General features: G+C 44.8%; 1 protein-coding gene across 4 annotated transcripts in view; it reads left to right on the top strand.

Annotated features, from left to right (window-relative positions):
* Nucleotides 1-13708, top strand: part of C2H3orf20 (chromosome 2 C3orf20 homolog) — a 71791-nt gene that overhangs the window by 12174 nt on the left and 45909 nt on the right. For all 4 annotated transcript variants that reach the window (XR_005284190.1, XR_005284191.1, XM_038317925.1 and 1 more), the window contains 6 exons: nt 1457-2271; nt 3444-3584; nt 8135-8251; nt 8968-8976; nt 9321-9456; nt 10345-10614. Coding sequence is in view for 2 of the 4 variants with exons in the window: in XM_038317925.1 (XP_038173853.1) it covers nt 1797-2271; nt 3444-3584; nt 8135-8251; nt 8968-8976; nt 9321-9456; nt 10345-10614 (1148 nt within the window). In the remaining 2 variants the exon portion in view is untranslated. The remainder of the gene's footprint in view (nt 1-1456; nt 2272-3443; nt 3585-8134; nt 8252-8967; nt 8977-9320; nt 9457-10344; nt 10615-13708) is intronic.

The following is a 13708-nucleotide window of genomic DNA, read 5'->3' as shown; positions in this document are numbered from 1 at the left end:
CTAAGTGAAGGAAGAGGAGGAGGTGGAAGAGGAGAAAAATGAGGGTGGGATGGTGAGGGTGACAGGAGAAGAAATATCATCATCATCTGCCCTGTACAGAGTTAGTCAGACCTCTTTGACTTGCTGCCCTAATTCTTGAGATTCTGAGTGGTGTCTTTGTTCTGTGGACTGACCATTCCAGAATAAATCTATTTTTTCTGAGTCTGCAAAGCTGAGAAATGGCAATGCCAGAGGTCAGCAGATAGACACAGGAAGCCACTTTGTCTTCAAGCCTGTAGAATATTAGGAGCTTTGTCCTATAGTACTCTTGCTGTTTGGGAACTTTGTTCCTGATGGATGGGCAAAGATAGATCAAAGGCCAGGGAGAAGTGGTATAGTGTTTGCAAAAGTCTTCATTCTTTGACTCTAGGGACAGACATCTACCAATCTAGAGCTCTGGTTCCTCTTCAGCAAGTTAGGAGAGAGAACAGTCTTCTCACCACAGGTTGTGCACAGCTAGTGGGCATGGACCTCTGCAAGCACTTCAGGTGTGTGCCTGAGGAGCTGTCCTGGAATGGTCCTGGAACTTGGGGTGGGCCCCCAGATGAGAGCTTGAAAAGGAGAAGAGGATTGCCTGTGTGGGAAAGTGGTGGTCAGGATGGAAAGTGGAAAAGGGGATGACTGGGCAGCTGCACTCTGCCAGATGCAGCCAGCAGCCTACCTCTGCTCTTGTGGCTGACATGGCAAGCATACTAGACTGGCCTCTAGATAGATGGCAGAGATAAGCCAGCACTGTAGGGAGAAGCTAGAAATGCTACATGAGGAAAGTCCTGCATGAACTTCCCTCAAATGGACAGTCCCATGTGTTGCCCTCTTGTAGAAGTTCACATCCTCATGAAGGCCCTCAGAAATAAGCAGACATTATTGGGCATTGTTCTTGTTCAGCATAAGATCTGAAAGAGGATTTATGTTTTCATAAATGTGTTATCATCTAAACCCAACCCCCTGCCCCCCAGTGCTTACTTGAGCATTGAGGACTCCTTAAGCATTTCTGTTAAAGAAGGAAAATGCTCCCCACAGTCCCTAATGTTAGGGTATGCATTTTTCACACTGTAACATCTCACAGTTGTGTTACATCTTCCAGCCAATGGCATCTTTATAACAATGCCTTTTCTAGTTGTTGATGTCCTAGACTTGGTAGAATGTGGTCTGTGCTATCAGATACTGAATTGGGGGTTGCATTGTCCTTCGTGCTCTTTCTCTGGTCTAGGCTGTACATGTTGAGTAATCGGATACCCAGCCCAGGTTTGTGACCAGAAGCTCCCATGTCCCTTGTTTCTGGAAAGAGCCAATGGCATCCTTTCATTTTTGCAGACTTTTATCAGTAGACCACAGGCAGATCTTCTGTCGTCAGGTTGCTAACTAACAAAAGCATGGTGAGATTTTCCTCCTTGCCCTGTCCCTTTTGTTCATCTAGGTACTCAGTTTCTGTGGCCCTCTCTGGAACCTCTCTGGGACCATCCTTGTCAGCAGGCCTTTCCCAGTGTAACTCACCCACATTGCTGTTCCTGGGAAGATGAGGGAAGGGAACAATGCTTTATTCTAGCATGGTAGAAGGACAAGCAACTTTCTTATCCTTCTGAGACAGAAACTGCTGGCTCGATGACCTGTGAGGGCTATTTCTGCATGTACACTCCATCTTTTCTCAAGGCTTCTCTGTAGGTAAGAGCTGACTCAGACTGCAGAGCCTTTACAGCTGAAGGTCCCTCTCCTCTGAGATGGACAGTACCACCTAGCAGTATGCTTGCCCAGGCAACATGAACCAGGTCAAAAGTAACCGAGAACTGTTCCTACAATACTCAGCCACAGCCCCCAAACTGCTGGCCCACGTCTCCAAACTCCTCATTGTCTGCCGAAACTCAGGCATTGCCATCCCCAAAGGCATCAGGAATATCTTTGAGTTCACCTGGGAGGAACTCATCTGTGACCCTGCAGTGCCCACCCCATCTGATATCCAGGATCTGGTGATCAGCTTTGGAACTCCTACAGTGGTGCTTGCAGAGGTGATCCCAGTGCAGGTCCCCTTGCAGAAGAAGCCACCCCCACCACCTCCACCACCACCAGTACTGCTGACAACCCCCAGCGGGGGCAAGCACTCGACCCCCACTCCTGCCTCTACTCGACTGGTGCCCACTGGTCAAGATACCCTGCACAAGTTCCAGCGGCAATCCATCCACCTGCTGACAGAGCTGCTTTCCCTGAAGATGAAGGCCATGGTGGAGTCTGCCTCTGGTAAGGCTGCTCACAGATTCCTTTCCCCTCAGTTTCTGAAGAGGTACGTGTGTGTCTGTGTGTGTGTGTGTGTGTGTGTGTGTGTGTGTGTGTGTGTGTGCATGCGTGTGCATGTGAGTATATGTGCCGGAGTGTGTGTGTTTGTGTGTGTATTACTCTCTCGCAAATTGAAAACATTCAACATCCTCAGACTGCAGGGTACTCTGCAGTCTGAGGATGTTGAATGCTCACATAATGCCACAGAACATTCCACAGCTGACAGTGCACGGTGATTCGAATTCCATGTCTGAGTCCCATCCTCAGATATCTTCATATGTAAAGGAAGACATTCCCAAATCCCAGTCTCCCCCAAAGTCCCTCACACTGTATGCACTAGAAATGGGAGTGGTAGCCTTGAGTCTGCTGCAAGAACCATGTTTCCCTCTTCCCTGCCCAGTACTCTCATTTTGCTTTCTTTGCTCTCCCACTTTCCTCCCAGTCACCCATCTCGAGTGCCCATTCAAAAGTTAGCAGTGGGGCTGGAGAGATGGCTCAGTGGTTAAGAGCATTGCCTGCTCTTCCAAAGGTCCTGAGTTCAGTTCCCAGCAACCACATGGTGGCTCACAACCATCTGTAATGAGGTCTGGTGCCCTTTTCTGCCCTTCAGGCATACATGCAGAAAGAATATTGTATACATAATAAATAAATAAATATTAAAAAAGTTAGCAGTGCTGGCAGTGAGACATTAGAGACATTGAAGGGAGCATTTGGGATGATGATACAGAGGTGGAAAGATCTGCATTGAAGAGAAGAGACATAGAATTTATGAATCAAGAGCCTGGTCCACCCAATGCCAAGAAAATTCTGAGCCCAGTGCCTTCAAACTGAGGGCATCATTCCAGGGATGGGAAAGAACCTAAGACAGTGTCAGCAGAAGTCTCTTGGAGGCCTCAGTACTCAGCTATGGGCAGGCAGGCCGGCAGGCAGGGAGACTGTACTGACTGCCGGATCTTGAGCTCTCTGCTGAATCGAGTGTACATGTCAGGAGCTTCTCACCTTTACATCAGGAATGAGTTCATCTTTTCCTGGGCCTTCCTAGTCTTCCACTATTTCCTGGGTCATTTGCAAAGGTCTTTTCTGGAAGAGACATCCTTGCCAGGAAGAAAACTCTTTGTCTTTGTTCATTCCTTCAGCAGGTGCCAATCCTCTGGACATCACCAAGCGCTTTGTGGAGGCCAGCCAGCTTCTCCATCTCAATGCCAAGGAGATGGCCTTTGACTGCCTGATTGGCACTGTCGGAAAAAGCTGCTTTAGTTCAGCACAGCTGGGGAAAGGTGGGTACCCTCCTGTAGGGAAAATATGCAAACAGAGCCAACAAGAAGGTACTAGGAAGGTAAAAGCTACAGTTGAAAGGTCAAAGCTCCCAAGAGCTGAGGTGGCTGTGGAGTAGCAGGAGCCCTAGACCCCAGCTGCTAGCAGGGATGACTCACACACCTTTGGTGGAGGGCAGCCTAGTTTTTTGTTGGTAGAAATGTCTACACCTCCCAACTCACCGTGTAACTCCTCTTTCTAGTTCTAGAGTATGCTTCTCAAGAGTCAAGCTTCTAAAATTTCCAATCTGTTGCACACCAGCCCTTTAGTACACATGGTAAAGATGTCTTAGCAATGAAGTCACTACTCAGATTGCTGTCAGTCCTGATGCTTTATGTCTGAGCTCACCTGTTCATGGCATATGGGAATCAACTCCCATCTGCTGGCCACAACTCAGCCCTTACATACAAGCAGTCCTACAGGAATGTTTATCACAGAACCATTTGGAAAGGCAGAAAGATTAGAAACAGCTGTCTATCAATGGCGATGAATTATGGTCCATGCAGGTACTGTTTCATAGTGAGCATCAAAAAAGAACAAATCAAGCTGGGCACATAACGCATACCTCTCGTCCTGAAGCAAGAGAATTAGGAGTTCAAGATCGTTCTCAGTTACCTAATGAGTTCTAGGACAGTCTGGGCTACATGAGACCCTGTACCCCAACCCAAAAGCATTGGCAACTCAGCAGTATAGGTAATTCTTAAAAAATATCATCTGGCAAAAGAAAGTATGAAAGGATGTATTTGTGGTGATTTATTTAATAGTTTAATATAAGCAAAGAGATGTTGTTTATGAATATCACAAAATATGGCTGAACAGAATAGGAGGATAAACATTAGAGGAGATGATCTTTGGAGATATGGAAGTAGGGGAGCAAGATCTGCAATATCACAATTCACTCGGGTCAGCAGTTCAATGTTTGTAATCATTTCACCTGTTTACTTGTGTGCGTGAAGAGAACAGCTAAGCTTTACCGACCTTCTTAGCAAATCCTAAGTGCACTAAACTGTAAAAGTAACACTGCCATGCTGTTCATTTGATCCCAGGACTTAAGAAAGTTTGTACCTAATACCTACATCACCCTGAATATGCACAGCAACCACCATTGTTCTTTCTACACCTGTGAGTTTGAATGTTTTAGATTTTACACATGAGTGAGCTCTTGCAGGATTTATCTTTTGTGCCTGGTTTATTTCACTTAGCATAATGCCCTCTAAACTTCTCTATCTTTGTGCAAATGGTAGGATTCCACTAGCTTTTAAGACCAAATACTATCCTGCTCTCTATATGTATCGCATTTTCTTTATTTGTTCACCCACTGATGGATACTGAGGCTGATCCCATTTGACTATTGGAAATTATGCTGCAGTGAGCACGGGTATACAAGTATCTCTTTTATGATCCTGACTTCATTTCCTTTAAATTATCTGCAAGTGGGGTTGCCATACAGTAGTTATATTTATAAGTTTTATTATTTTTTGTTTTGTTTGATACAGGGTCTTGCTATGTAGCATTACCTTGTAATTTTCCTGCCTTAGATTTCCAAGTGCTGTGATCACAGTTGTGTGCCACCCTGCACAGCAGTTTTAATTGTTCAGAGAATCTTTATTATTGTTATATTCAGTTACAATGCTACCACAATTACAAAACTCTTTCTTCCATGCCCCCATTAGCATTATTATTGTTTTTATTTTTGTTTATTTTTATTTTTTTTTTGTTTTTGTGACAGGATTTTTCTGTGTAGCCTTGGCTTGTCCTGGAACTTTCTCTACAGACCAGGTTGGCCTCAAACTCACAAAGATCATCCTGCCTCTGCCTCCTGAGTCTGAGATTAAAGGCAGGTGCCACCACCACCTAGCTGTTGTGTTTTTTTTTTTTTTTGATAAAAGTCACAAAATGACATTTTATTGTGACCTTGATTTATGGTCTTCTGATGATTAATAACTTAAAACATCTTTTTATATATTGTTGGCCATTTGTATGTCTTTGGCAAATATCCATTCTGATTTTTTTCAATCAGCATCCCCCTGTGATGTTTTATATGTTTAGTTTGGTTTGGTACACTAGTGCTCATTTGAATGCTTAGCAGTATTGTCATTAAATCTCAGAACAAATCTTATACCTGTGCTCTGTCACCTGAGGAGTCAGCCACCATTTCACTACTCCCTGCCACCAAGGCACTGACTTTGTCAAGCTCCCCTGATGATTAGAGGTTAAATACCTTATAATGATAGACACATCCAGAATAAATCAGTTAAATAGTAAAATTCCAGATCTAGGGAAAGCATAGGATTTCATGCACGTTAATGAAAGTAATGTGGGGAGTCCATGAAAACTGCTGGTGCATGCTGTGGTGGGACCAAGAGGTGATGAAGAAGTTCCAGGACAGCCAGGCCTACATAGAGATCTCACAGCAGGAAGAGATGCCAGAACAATGGAAAAGCCCCTCCCATCACTGAAGTCACTCAGGAATCTCTCACTGGTTGACACTCAGCGCAGATATTTATCTCTCTCGCTTTAAAAATTTTATTGCTTGCTATTGTATATGTGTGCATGATGTGTACATGTGAGGTAAGAGCACAGCTCTGTGTAGAATTTGTTCCCTTCTTTCATCGTTAGACAGGTTCTAGGGATTGAACTCAGCTCATCAGGCTTTTGAAGTGTTTTTATCTACTGAGCTATCTCCTAGACTGAGATAGTCTTCTCTTTTAAAAAGCTCTGAGGATCTTTTTGCGGTGGGGGGGCAGGTAGATGGTCAAAATAGTCAAATACAGAAATACAGTGGAAGGAATGGTCCATTTATTTCTTCTGGGAAGACTTTTATTTGACTCAGGATTTTAATTAACTAGATTTCCTAGTGCATTAAGTTCAAAGTTTGATAGTTTGTTGCAAAATTTGTGTTTTTATAGGATGCATTCTAGTAAATTTGCCTGGCATATTTCCTTAAACATACCCTTTGCTAAGGAGACGTTTTCCTGGTGGTAAGACTGCTTTCTGCTTGTCTTCCTGTCATGACACCTGCCCTCCTGACTTGTCACAGACTAACTCAGGGCTGCTCCTTTAGTCTCCTTTGACAATGGCATTACTGAGTAAAAAATCCAAAAAGAAAACACTCTTGTTATCTTGGTTCATGCATATATGTTTTGATAGTATTGTCATTGTCTCTCAGTTTCTGTTACATGTCAACTGAAGATGTTAGCCTGGGTGGCTGTATGGTTTGCAACACATGCCATGTGAGTGGGGATGGACTCCAACACTCAAGTTCCATATTTATCTAAGAGCTTAGCTTTACACGCTTTTTGCTTCTACTTCTATATGCAACTGTATTTTTCATTCTGTTGCATTGGTTAAGACTAATTTCCTAGGTGAGAGATTACTGGGGCAGAGGATTACAGTCTGTGCATAGCTTTCTATATGACTTTTCTCTACATGGACAGATTGACCATCAGCTCTTACTCATTTTTCTCATTTGTGCTAGAGTAGAAGGTGCTGAAAGCTGTTTTAATTTTAGTAGCTGAAGCATTAGCAAAAAGTGATTGATCTTGTGTTTTGCTCCTCCAGGGTAGAGGCTCTGTTTATAGTCTTTGTTTACTTAATGAGGTTGAGTTTACCATTTTCTTTATGAATTTGAGTGTGTTGAATGAATTTCTGAGCATTTTCCAACATTGGTTTTATGCCCAACCAGTGACATAACTGTATATGGGGAAAGAACCAGTGAATGAGGCCGTGGGTTTTCTTATATGATTGTAACTAGGAGTGCAGATATTCTATAGAGACCATTTGTGCTCTTCCCTTTGGCTGTCAGACTACTGGCACAATGAACCCCAAAGAAATGGAGCCTCATGCTTGGGAAGGAAAAAGACTTGAGTCTTGTTGCCAATCAGTGGGAAAACTTGTCTCCTAGAAAGAGATTTCACACAGAACAGACAACTTGTAGGACATAGCTCAGAAGCAGTGCTTTATCAGTGTTGGACAAGCCTGCACCTTGGGCAGGACTACTTAGTAATACATAATTCCTGTCCTCTATTTAAACCTAAGACTCATGTATCAGGTGGTAGCACAGAAGACAGTGTGATGCTGTGGGACTGAGTGGCTGTTGGAAGAACATCTGATTCCCATGTGTTAGATAACGGGAGCGCCCACTCTCATCCCTTCCTCCCTACTGCCTAGATTTGTCCATACCTAGTGCCAAACTGACATGTGCACTTGCCTTTTGAAGAATTTTCCCTGTGCTTTCTTTCGGTTCCTTATGTAAGTGTGAGAGACTCTTCACCCTGAAGAGGCTGGGGCAGGGAGACCTGTAAAGGGAGCCTTAAGATGTTGCTTACTTATTGTGTTCTTACATTTATGTCTAGAAGTCTCTCCTCAGAAGACTTCCTGGTTGGTTTATGACTATAGGTAACTTTGTAATATCTGGCCCACCATCTTGTTTGAACAAGAAAACTATATTACATTTTTGTAATTTAGGTAAAATTGTAAGAGATTGTAAAGAAGATTCATTCTTCTTCTCTAGACTCCCCCATGAACATCTCTGCCATGGGAGTGAACACACCTTACCAGCTGGTCTACCAGACTTCCACAGCCTGTCTGAGCTTCTCCCTCTCCACAGGAAAGGAAGGCAAGAAGAAAGGTGAAAAAGAAAATAGTGTTTTCAGCCAAACACACACACTTCTCTGTACCTGTTTCTCTGGTGGGGAGAGTATGCACCTTCTATCCTTGACGATGGTGGATTGGGAGGAGAAATGAATGACGGGATCGGCATCTAACCTGTGCAGTTGGTAACATAGTTAGGTCTCGTGTCTGATAGAAGGATACTCAGCTCACTAAGATTCAGCAGCCTGTGACACAGATCCTTATAAGCACTCCAGAGCTGCAGCACATCCAGTCACTGCAGTCAGAATTGCATTCCATTCCAGTGTGTGTCCCTCATACAATTAAGTCCTTAAACTAGGTAGTGTCCATATCTGATGCCTGTGAATAAGACAGCTCTGTTCAGCCCCACGGTCAGTGGAGAAATAGTGATCTTTGTGTCCCAAACTTAGCAGGCTCCAGTTCTGTGTTCTAGAGGGGCTACGATGCATGGGCAGAAAGCAAAACCACAAAAGACTCCCTTGCCCTGTTGAGAAAGGCCCACGTAGAAGGGAAGGGAACTTTAGGGAAAACAACAGGTGAGAGAAAGCAGCTCCAAGGGGAGGGTATGGTAGAGAGGGGCCTGCTGGGAGTAAGAGAGACCTTAGCACCTTCCACCCAACTATGATGACAGTGTGAATGAGACAGACAGGTAGGGGAGGATTGGATAGTAAAAGAGGGCAGGGTTGGTTCACGTTGCCCCTTTGATTCCCACAGACACTGGAGGTAAGGCTGGAAGTTGAGAAGCTTGAAGCCAAGTCTTCACCCATCCTGGCTGCCTATGTGACTTGTCTTCTCATGCTTCACCCTCCTTGGTAAAAGGGAACTGGTTACAGGGGCCTATGGAAGCATCAGCCACACTTCATTGCTGTTGTTACTGTTCATTACTGTGTTCCTCAGTCTCTGATGTACCTTTAATTATTGGCTGGCTAAGTTCAGCCAATGATCCCCATTGCTGCAGAGTATAAGAGCCTCCTAACATGTTCTGCAGCTCTCCCCCAAGAGAATGTGATGCTCAAGAACTCACCTCTGAAGCCCACCGTATTTCTACTCCTTACCTCTAACTACAGGCAAAAAGGCTATAGATGAGTTCATGCCCCCACTCCCACTCCCACGAGCCCGAACCCCTCCTGAAAGCACTATCGTTGAGTTCCAGGACCCCTGCCCTGAGGCCCGGGAAAAGCTGCAGGATATGTGTCGTCACATGTGAGTGCCTAGATATGGGGATGGTATCTATAGGAAGTGGGACACAAGGATAGGTGGGTGTCACAGCAGTAAGTGCACCTCCCATGCCAGTCCAGCTGTGTCCTACACACACACACACACACACACACACACACACACACACACACACACTCGAGCCTATGGTCCTTCCAATTTATAGATAATAAGAAAAGTAAAGCAGTTCCTGAGCTTGCCTAGCTCTGTCAGCCCAATTCCTGTTCAATGCTCTTTGCCTCTTTAACATCCTTCCTTGCCCAAGGAAGTCCTTTGTGTGGCTCCTGGCAATTCATAGACTTTATGCCCCAAGTGCTAATTTTTTGGCATGATTTTCCAAGTGTTCAAAAAAATCTCCCCCCAAAATATATCATCCACATAGGTGATTCCTAGTATATTACTTGGGGATACTGTGAGGCCTAACAGAAACCTATTTTTCTAAGGGCCCAGCTCATAAAAACTAAAATCCTTTTCATGCCTAACTTATATATGTCTCCTGGGATCATAGGGCCAGGGCACAGGTAGGCAACAGCCACTCAGTTCACCTCTGCACTATGACATTCTAGATGGATGCTACCTGGAACTTGAGGAGAGGGATAGGGCAGGTGAGGGAATAGTCTGTCTCCAGCTGCTCCAGAGTTTGCTCCATACAGCCCCACTCCATAGGTCCAGACAGACAATCAGACACAGTTGGTCTTTCCAGGGCATATTGACATCTTCCCACTTCCTCCTAAAAGAACTACCTTTGCTCATGAGGAAGACTGGGAAGAAGATGTGTACTTTAGGACAAGGGGACTGGGCTGAGAAGGGGCTATAGAGAACCTCTCTGGAGAGAGAACCGAGCGCCTAGAAGATGCGTTCATCTCCTTCCCACAGAGAAGCCGAAAAGATCTTGTGGAAAGGGAGGAATGTCTCCTGTCCCATGATTTTACGCAACTACAGGTCAAAGATACCCTCTCATTTATTGTTGACCTCCAAGGGGGACCCTCACCAACCTCCCACTGCGGGGACTCAGGTTACTGCTTCCACTCCTAACCAGCCTTCCAGCCACCATGCTCATACGGGTCGCCATTCTCAAGAGTGGAAGGGGCCCAAGAAGCCAATCAAGCTGCATTACACTTTCTACGATGGCTCTTCCTTCATTTAATATCCTTTTGATGGGTGTTGCTCTTTCTCCTCAACTCAGTCCCAGAGAACTCCAGGGCTTGAAACAGCTAACTAGTCAATGGGGATTCTTGGTCAACTAGAGAAGCCTGGTGAGGATTCTCTAGGGGTAAGTGGTGGTTCAGGTCAAGCTCTGGAGGGAGTGAGGAAGGAATTTAAAGTTAAGTACAAGTCCAGTATAGTTCACATCAGTAGGAGTATATCAGGCTACTTATACCTGTGAGAACTTGGCTGTGTAGACAGATCCTTGCCTTCAAGGCATCTTCCAGGAGAGAGAAAGCTATAGACAAGGCAGTTCATTTCCAGCTAAGAGAAAAAGTGAGGTGTCCCTAAATGCTGTGGTAGGGGTTGTTTCTTGGCTCCTTATTCACTAGTTTTACCCAGTGGTCCTTGCACATCACCTCTAAGGTTCGAGTGCTTAGAGTCTAAGCACTCATCCCACTTGCTGCACATCTGTTTGACCGCAACTGAGGTCTGCCTGGGTGTGGCTGAATGTGAATGTTGGGTGCAAAAGTGGCAGAAGAGGACACATTTCCCCCTGTGAATCTGATGAGCAGTATAGACCCTCTTTCTAGAAATAAGCATATGTGTTTATATCCAAACACATGCAAATTGTGAGCTGCAGCTGCAGGGAACTTACGGCCCACAGAAAACAGCCTTTTTGCCTGGGCTTGAACTCCAGTCCAGAAAGCTCAGATGTTGAAAAGGCAGATGATCCCTTCAGAGGGTGAACCCTAGTTTGTGCCATGCCTTGGAGTGGGTTGAGTTGGCTGCTTTTTCTACTCACAGAGATGTAACAAGTAGCTATTATGTACAGTGGGTCAATAGAATGAACTGGATAGACCTGGTTCATGAGGACCTCAGAAGGAGCAACTTTAGTCTGATTGTTGTCTTCTAAAATCAGGAAAGGAATTTGAATTTGGTTGTAAAGGTAAAAAAGAGAGATCCTTTTGGAAAACATGGAGTTGAAAAGTCCCCTTTACTGTCCCTTTCAGGCATCTCTCACCCATTTCCTCTCCAGCATCTTCTAGAGCTACACCAGATCCAGATGTCCAGCCTTAGGGCAATGCGAACTCTGAGTCCTTTGAAGGCAAAGCACTTATTCCAGGTCCTGAGTTACACTAATTTCAAGGATGGGAGACATGACACAGTGTCATCTAGTTTTGCTCCTTTGTTGTAGAAACAGGGAAACTGAGCCCCAAAGAGGCAGTGTGACCTCTTTGTCACAAAAGGAATTTGGTGGCAAAGCCTCAAGAGAGAAAGGGCTATTGTGCCTCTGTTTTGTCCTCTCTCAGATACCAACATTATGTCCTTAAAGATCATTCTGCATGGTAGAAAAGCATGGAAGGAAGACTTGGAAGGCCCTGGGTAATCAGATCTCCTACCACTGGAGCAGAGGGCAGGTATCTGAGTTAGCTCAGCTACTTTGATGGGGCCCAGAAACAGCCTCCTCACTTTGTTCCACCTCCTCTTGACTGAACTGGGTATTAAAGACTTAAACACCATGTCAAAAGAAGTTTCATTGTTTCTCTGCCCATAAATGGATCCATTTTCACTCCCTCCCAGCCCTGCCTCTACTCATTCCAAGGCAGCTGTTGCTTGAGAAGGTTGTGGAGCTCCTTAGCCCCTTATTTCTGACTCTGCACTGCATTAACCAGATTCAACACTGTGTTCACAAGTTAGATTTCTAGCAATGGGATCAGAGAATGTTTGCATTGGATCTTTGTTCCGACCTGTCTCAGAATTATGAGATGCCTTATATGGAACCGCCTCAGACCTCTTCTCCATTGCTGCAGGGACACTCGACTTCTATTTCCTCAGTGATGGCATCTTGACAATTAGTCTGTTTTCACCTTGGGAGTTACAGAGACCAGGTTCAGTTCTTTTCTGCATTCATTTCCTGTCTTGTCAGTGTGACAAAATACCACACCAGGTGTTTGGGGAAGGAAGTTTATTTGGCTCTCAGTTTGAAGGTCTAGGCCTTCATGTCAGGCACGAGGGCAGATGTGCAAAGTGGTTGATGACACGAGCCACAGCCAGGAAACAGAAATGAAGGCCAGTCTGGGACCCTGGCCCATGGAAAGGTGCTGCCCACATTTAGGTCTTCCTACCTCAGTTAAAACCCTCTCAGAGGAAATGCCCTCACAGACACCCAGAGACTTGTCTCCTACATAGTCCTAAATATCCTGAAGTTGACAGTCCACATTAGCCCTCACAGTGACTCTGCACACAATTTCTCAATCTGTGTGCCTCACTTCTCTTGGTTACATGATGAGTGAGCTGGATCCGGTAATCTTAAAGAAGTTCCGTGTCTCTGTGTTCGAAGGCTAAGGTACACCAGCCAGCTGTTGGGTCCCTCCCGAGTGAAGCATTATGTCCTTAATGTTTGGAAAGCTTTTCTTCACCTCTTGGCTTCTTCAGAACGATGGCTTTAGCCACCAACTCTGTTTTTACATACAGAGCACAGATAAAAATGATAGGTCTTTGTTCATGGTCACCAGGTTGGCTAGTGGCAAGCCATGGCTGATTTGAACCTGCTGGTCCAGCCATCAGAACCAGTTCTGTGTTCGTGTCACCCTTCTTCACAGAAATCAGCTGGGATCCCCTGGTTTGGACAGCGATGCTGGACAGCGTTACATTTGCTTCTGTTTGGAGAAGTATGTGTTCTAGCATTTTGCTCATGCCTTGGTTGTGTTTTGGTGTGGCAGTTGCTAGAACTTGAACCTAAGGCCTCAAATGTGCCAAACATGCTTCACCACTGAACTCTGCCTCTAACCCCAAAGGTTGTTAATGTTGATGAAGTCCAAATTTCCACATTTTATTGATCATGCTTTTGGTTTCAACATCCATGACATCACTGCCAAATCCAAGGTCATGAAGATTTCTTATATCAGCTTTATAGGTGAAGCTCTTAATATAAATCTTTGAGGTATTCAGAGTCAATATTTACATCTTATATGAGTTAAGGGCCTTGTTTCATTCCTCTGCACACGGGTATCCTATTGTCCTAGTGCCATTTGTCAAAGAGACCATTCTTTCCACTTGGAATGGTCCTGGAGAGCTTGACAAAAATAAA

This window comes from Arvicola amphibius, chromosome 2, assembly GCF_903992535.2.
Source record: "Arvicola amphibius chromosome 2, mArvAmp1.2, whole genome shotgun sequence".
In the NCBI taxonomy this organism is placed as follows: domain Eukaryota; kingdom Metazoa; phylum Chordata; class Mammalia; order Rodentia; family Cricetidae; genus Arvicola; species Arvicola amphibius.
The sequence above is the reverse complement of the archived record's forward strand: the minus strand, read 5'-3'. Positions and strand labels throughout refer to the sequence as shown.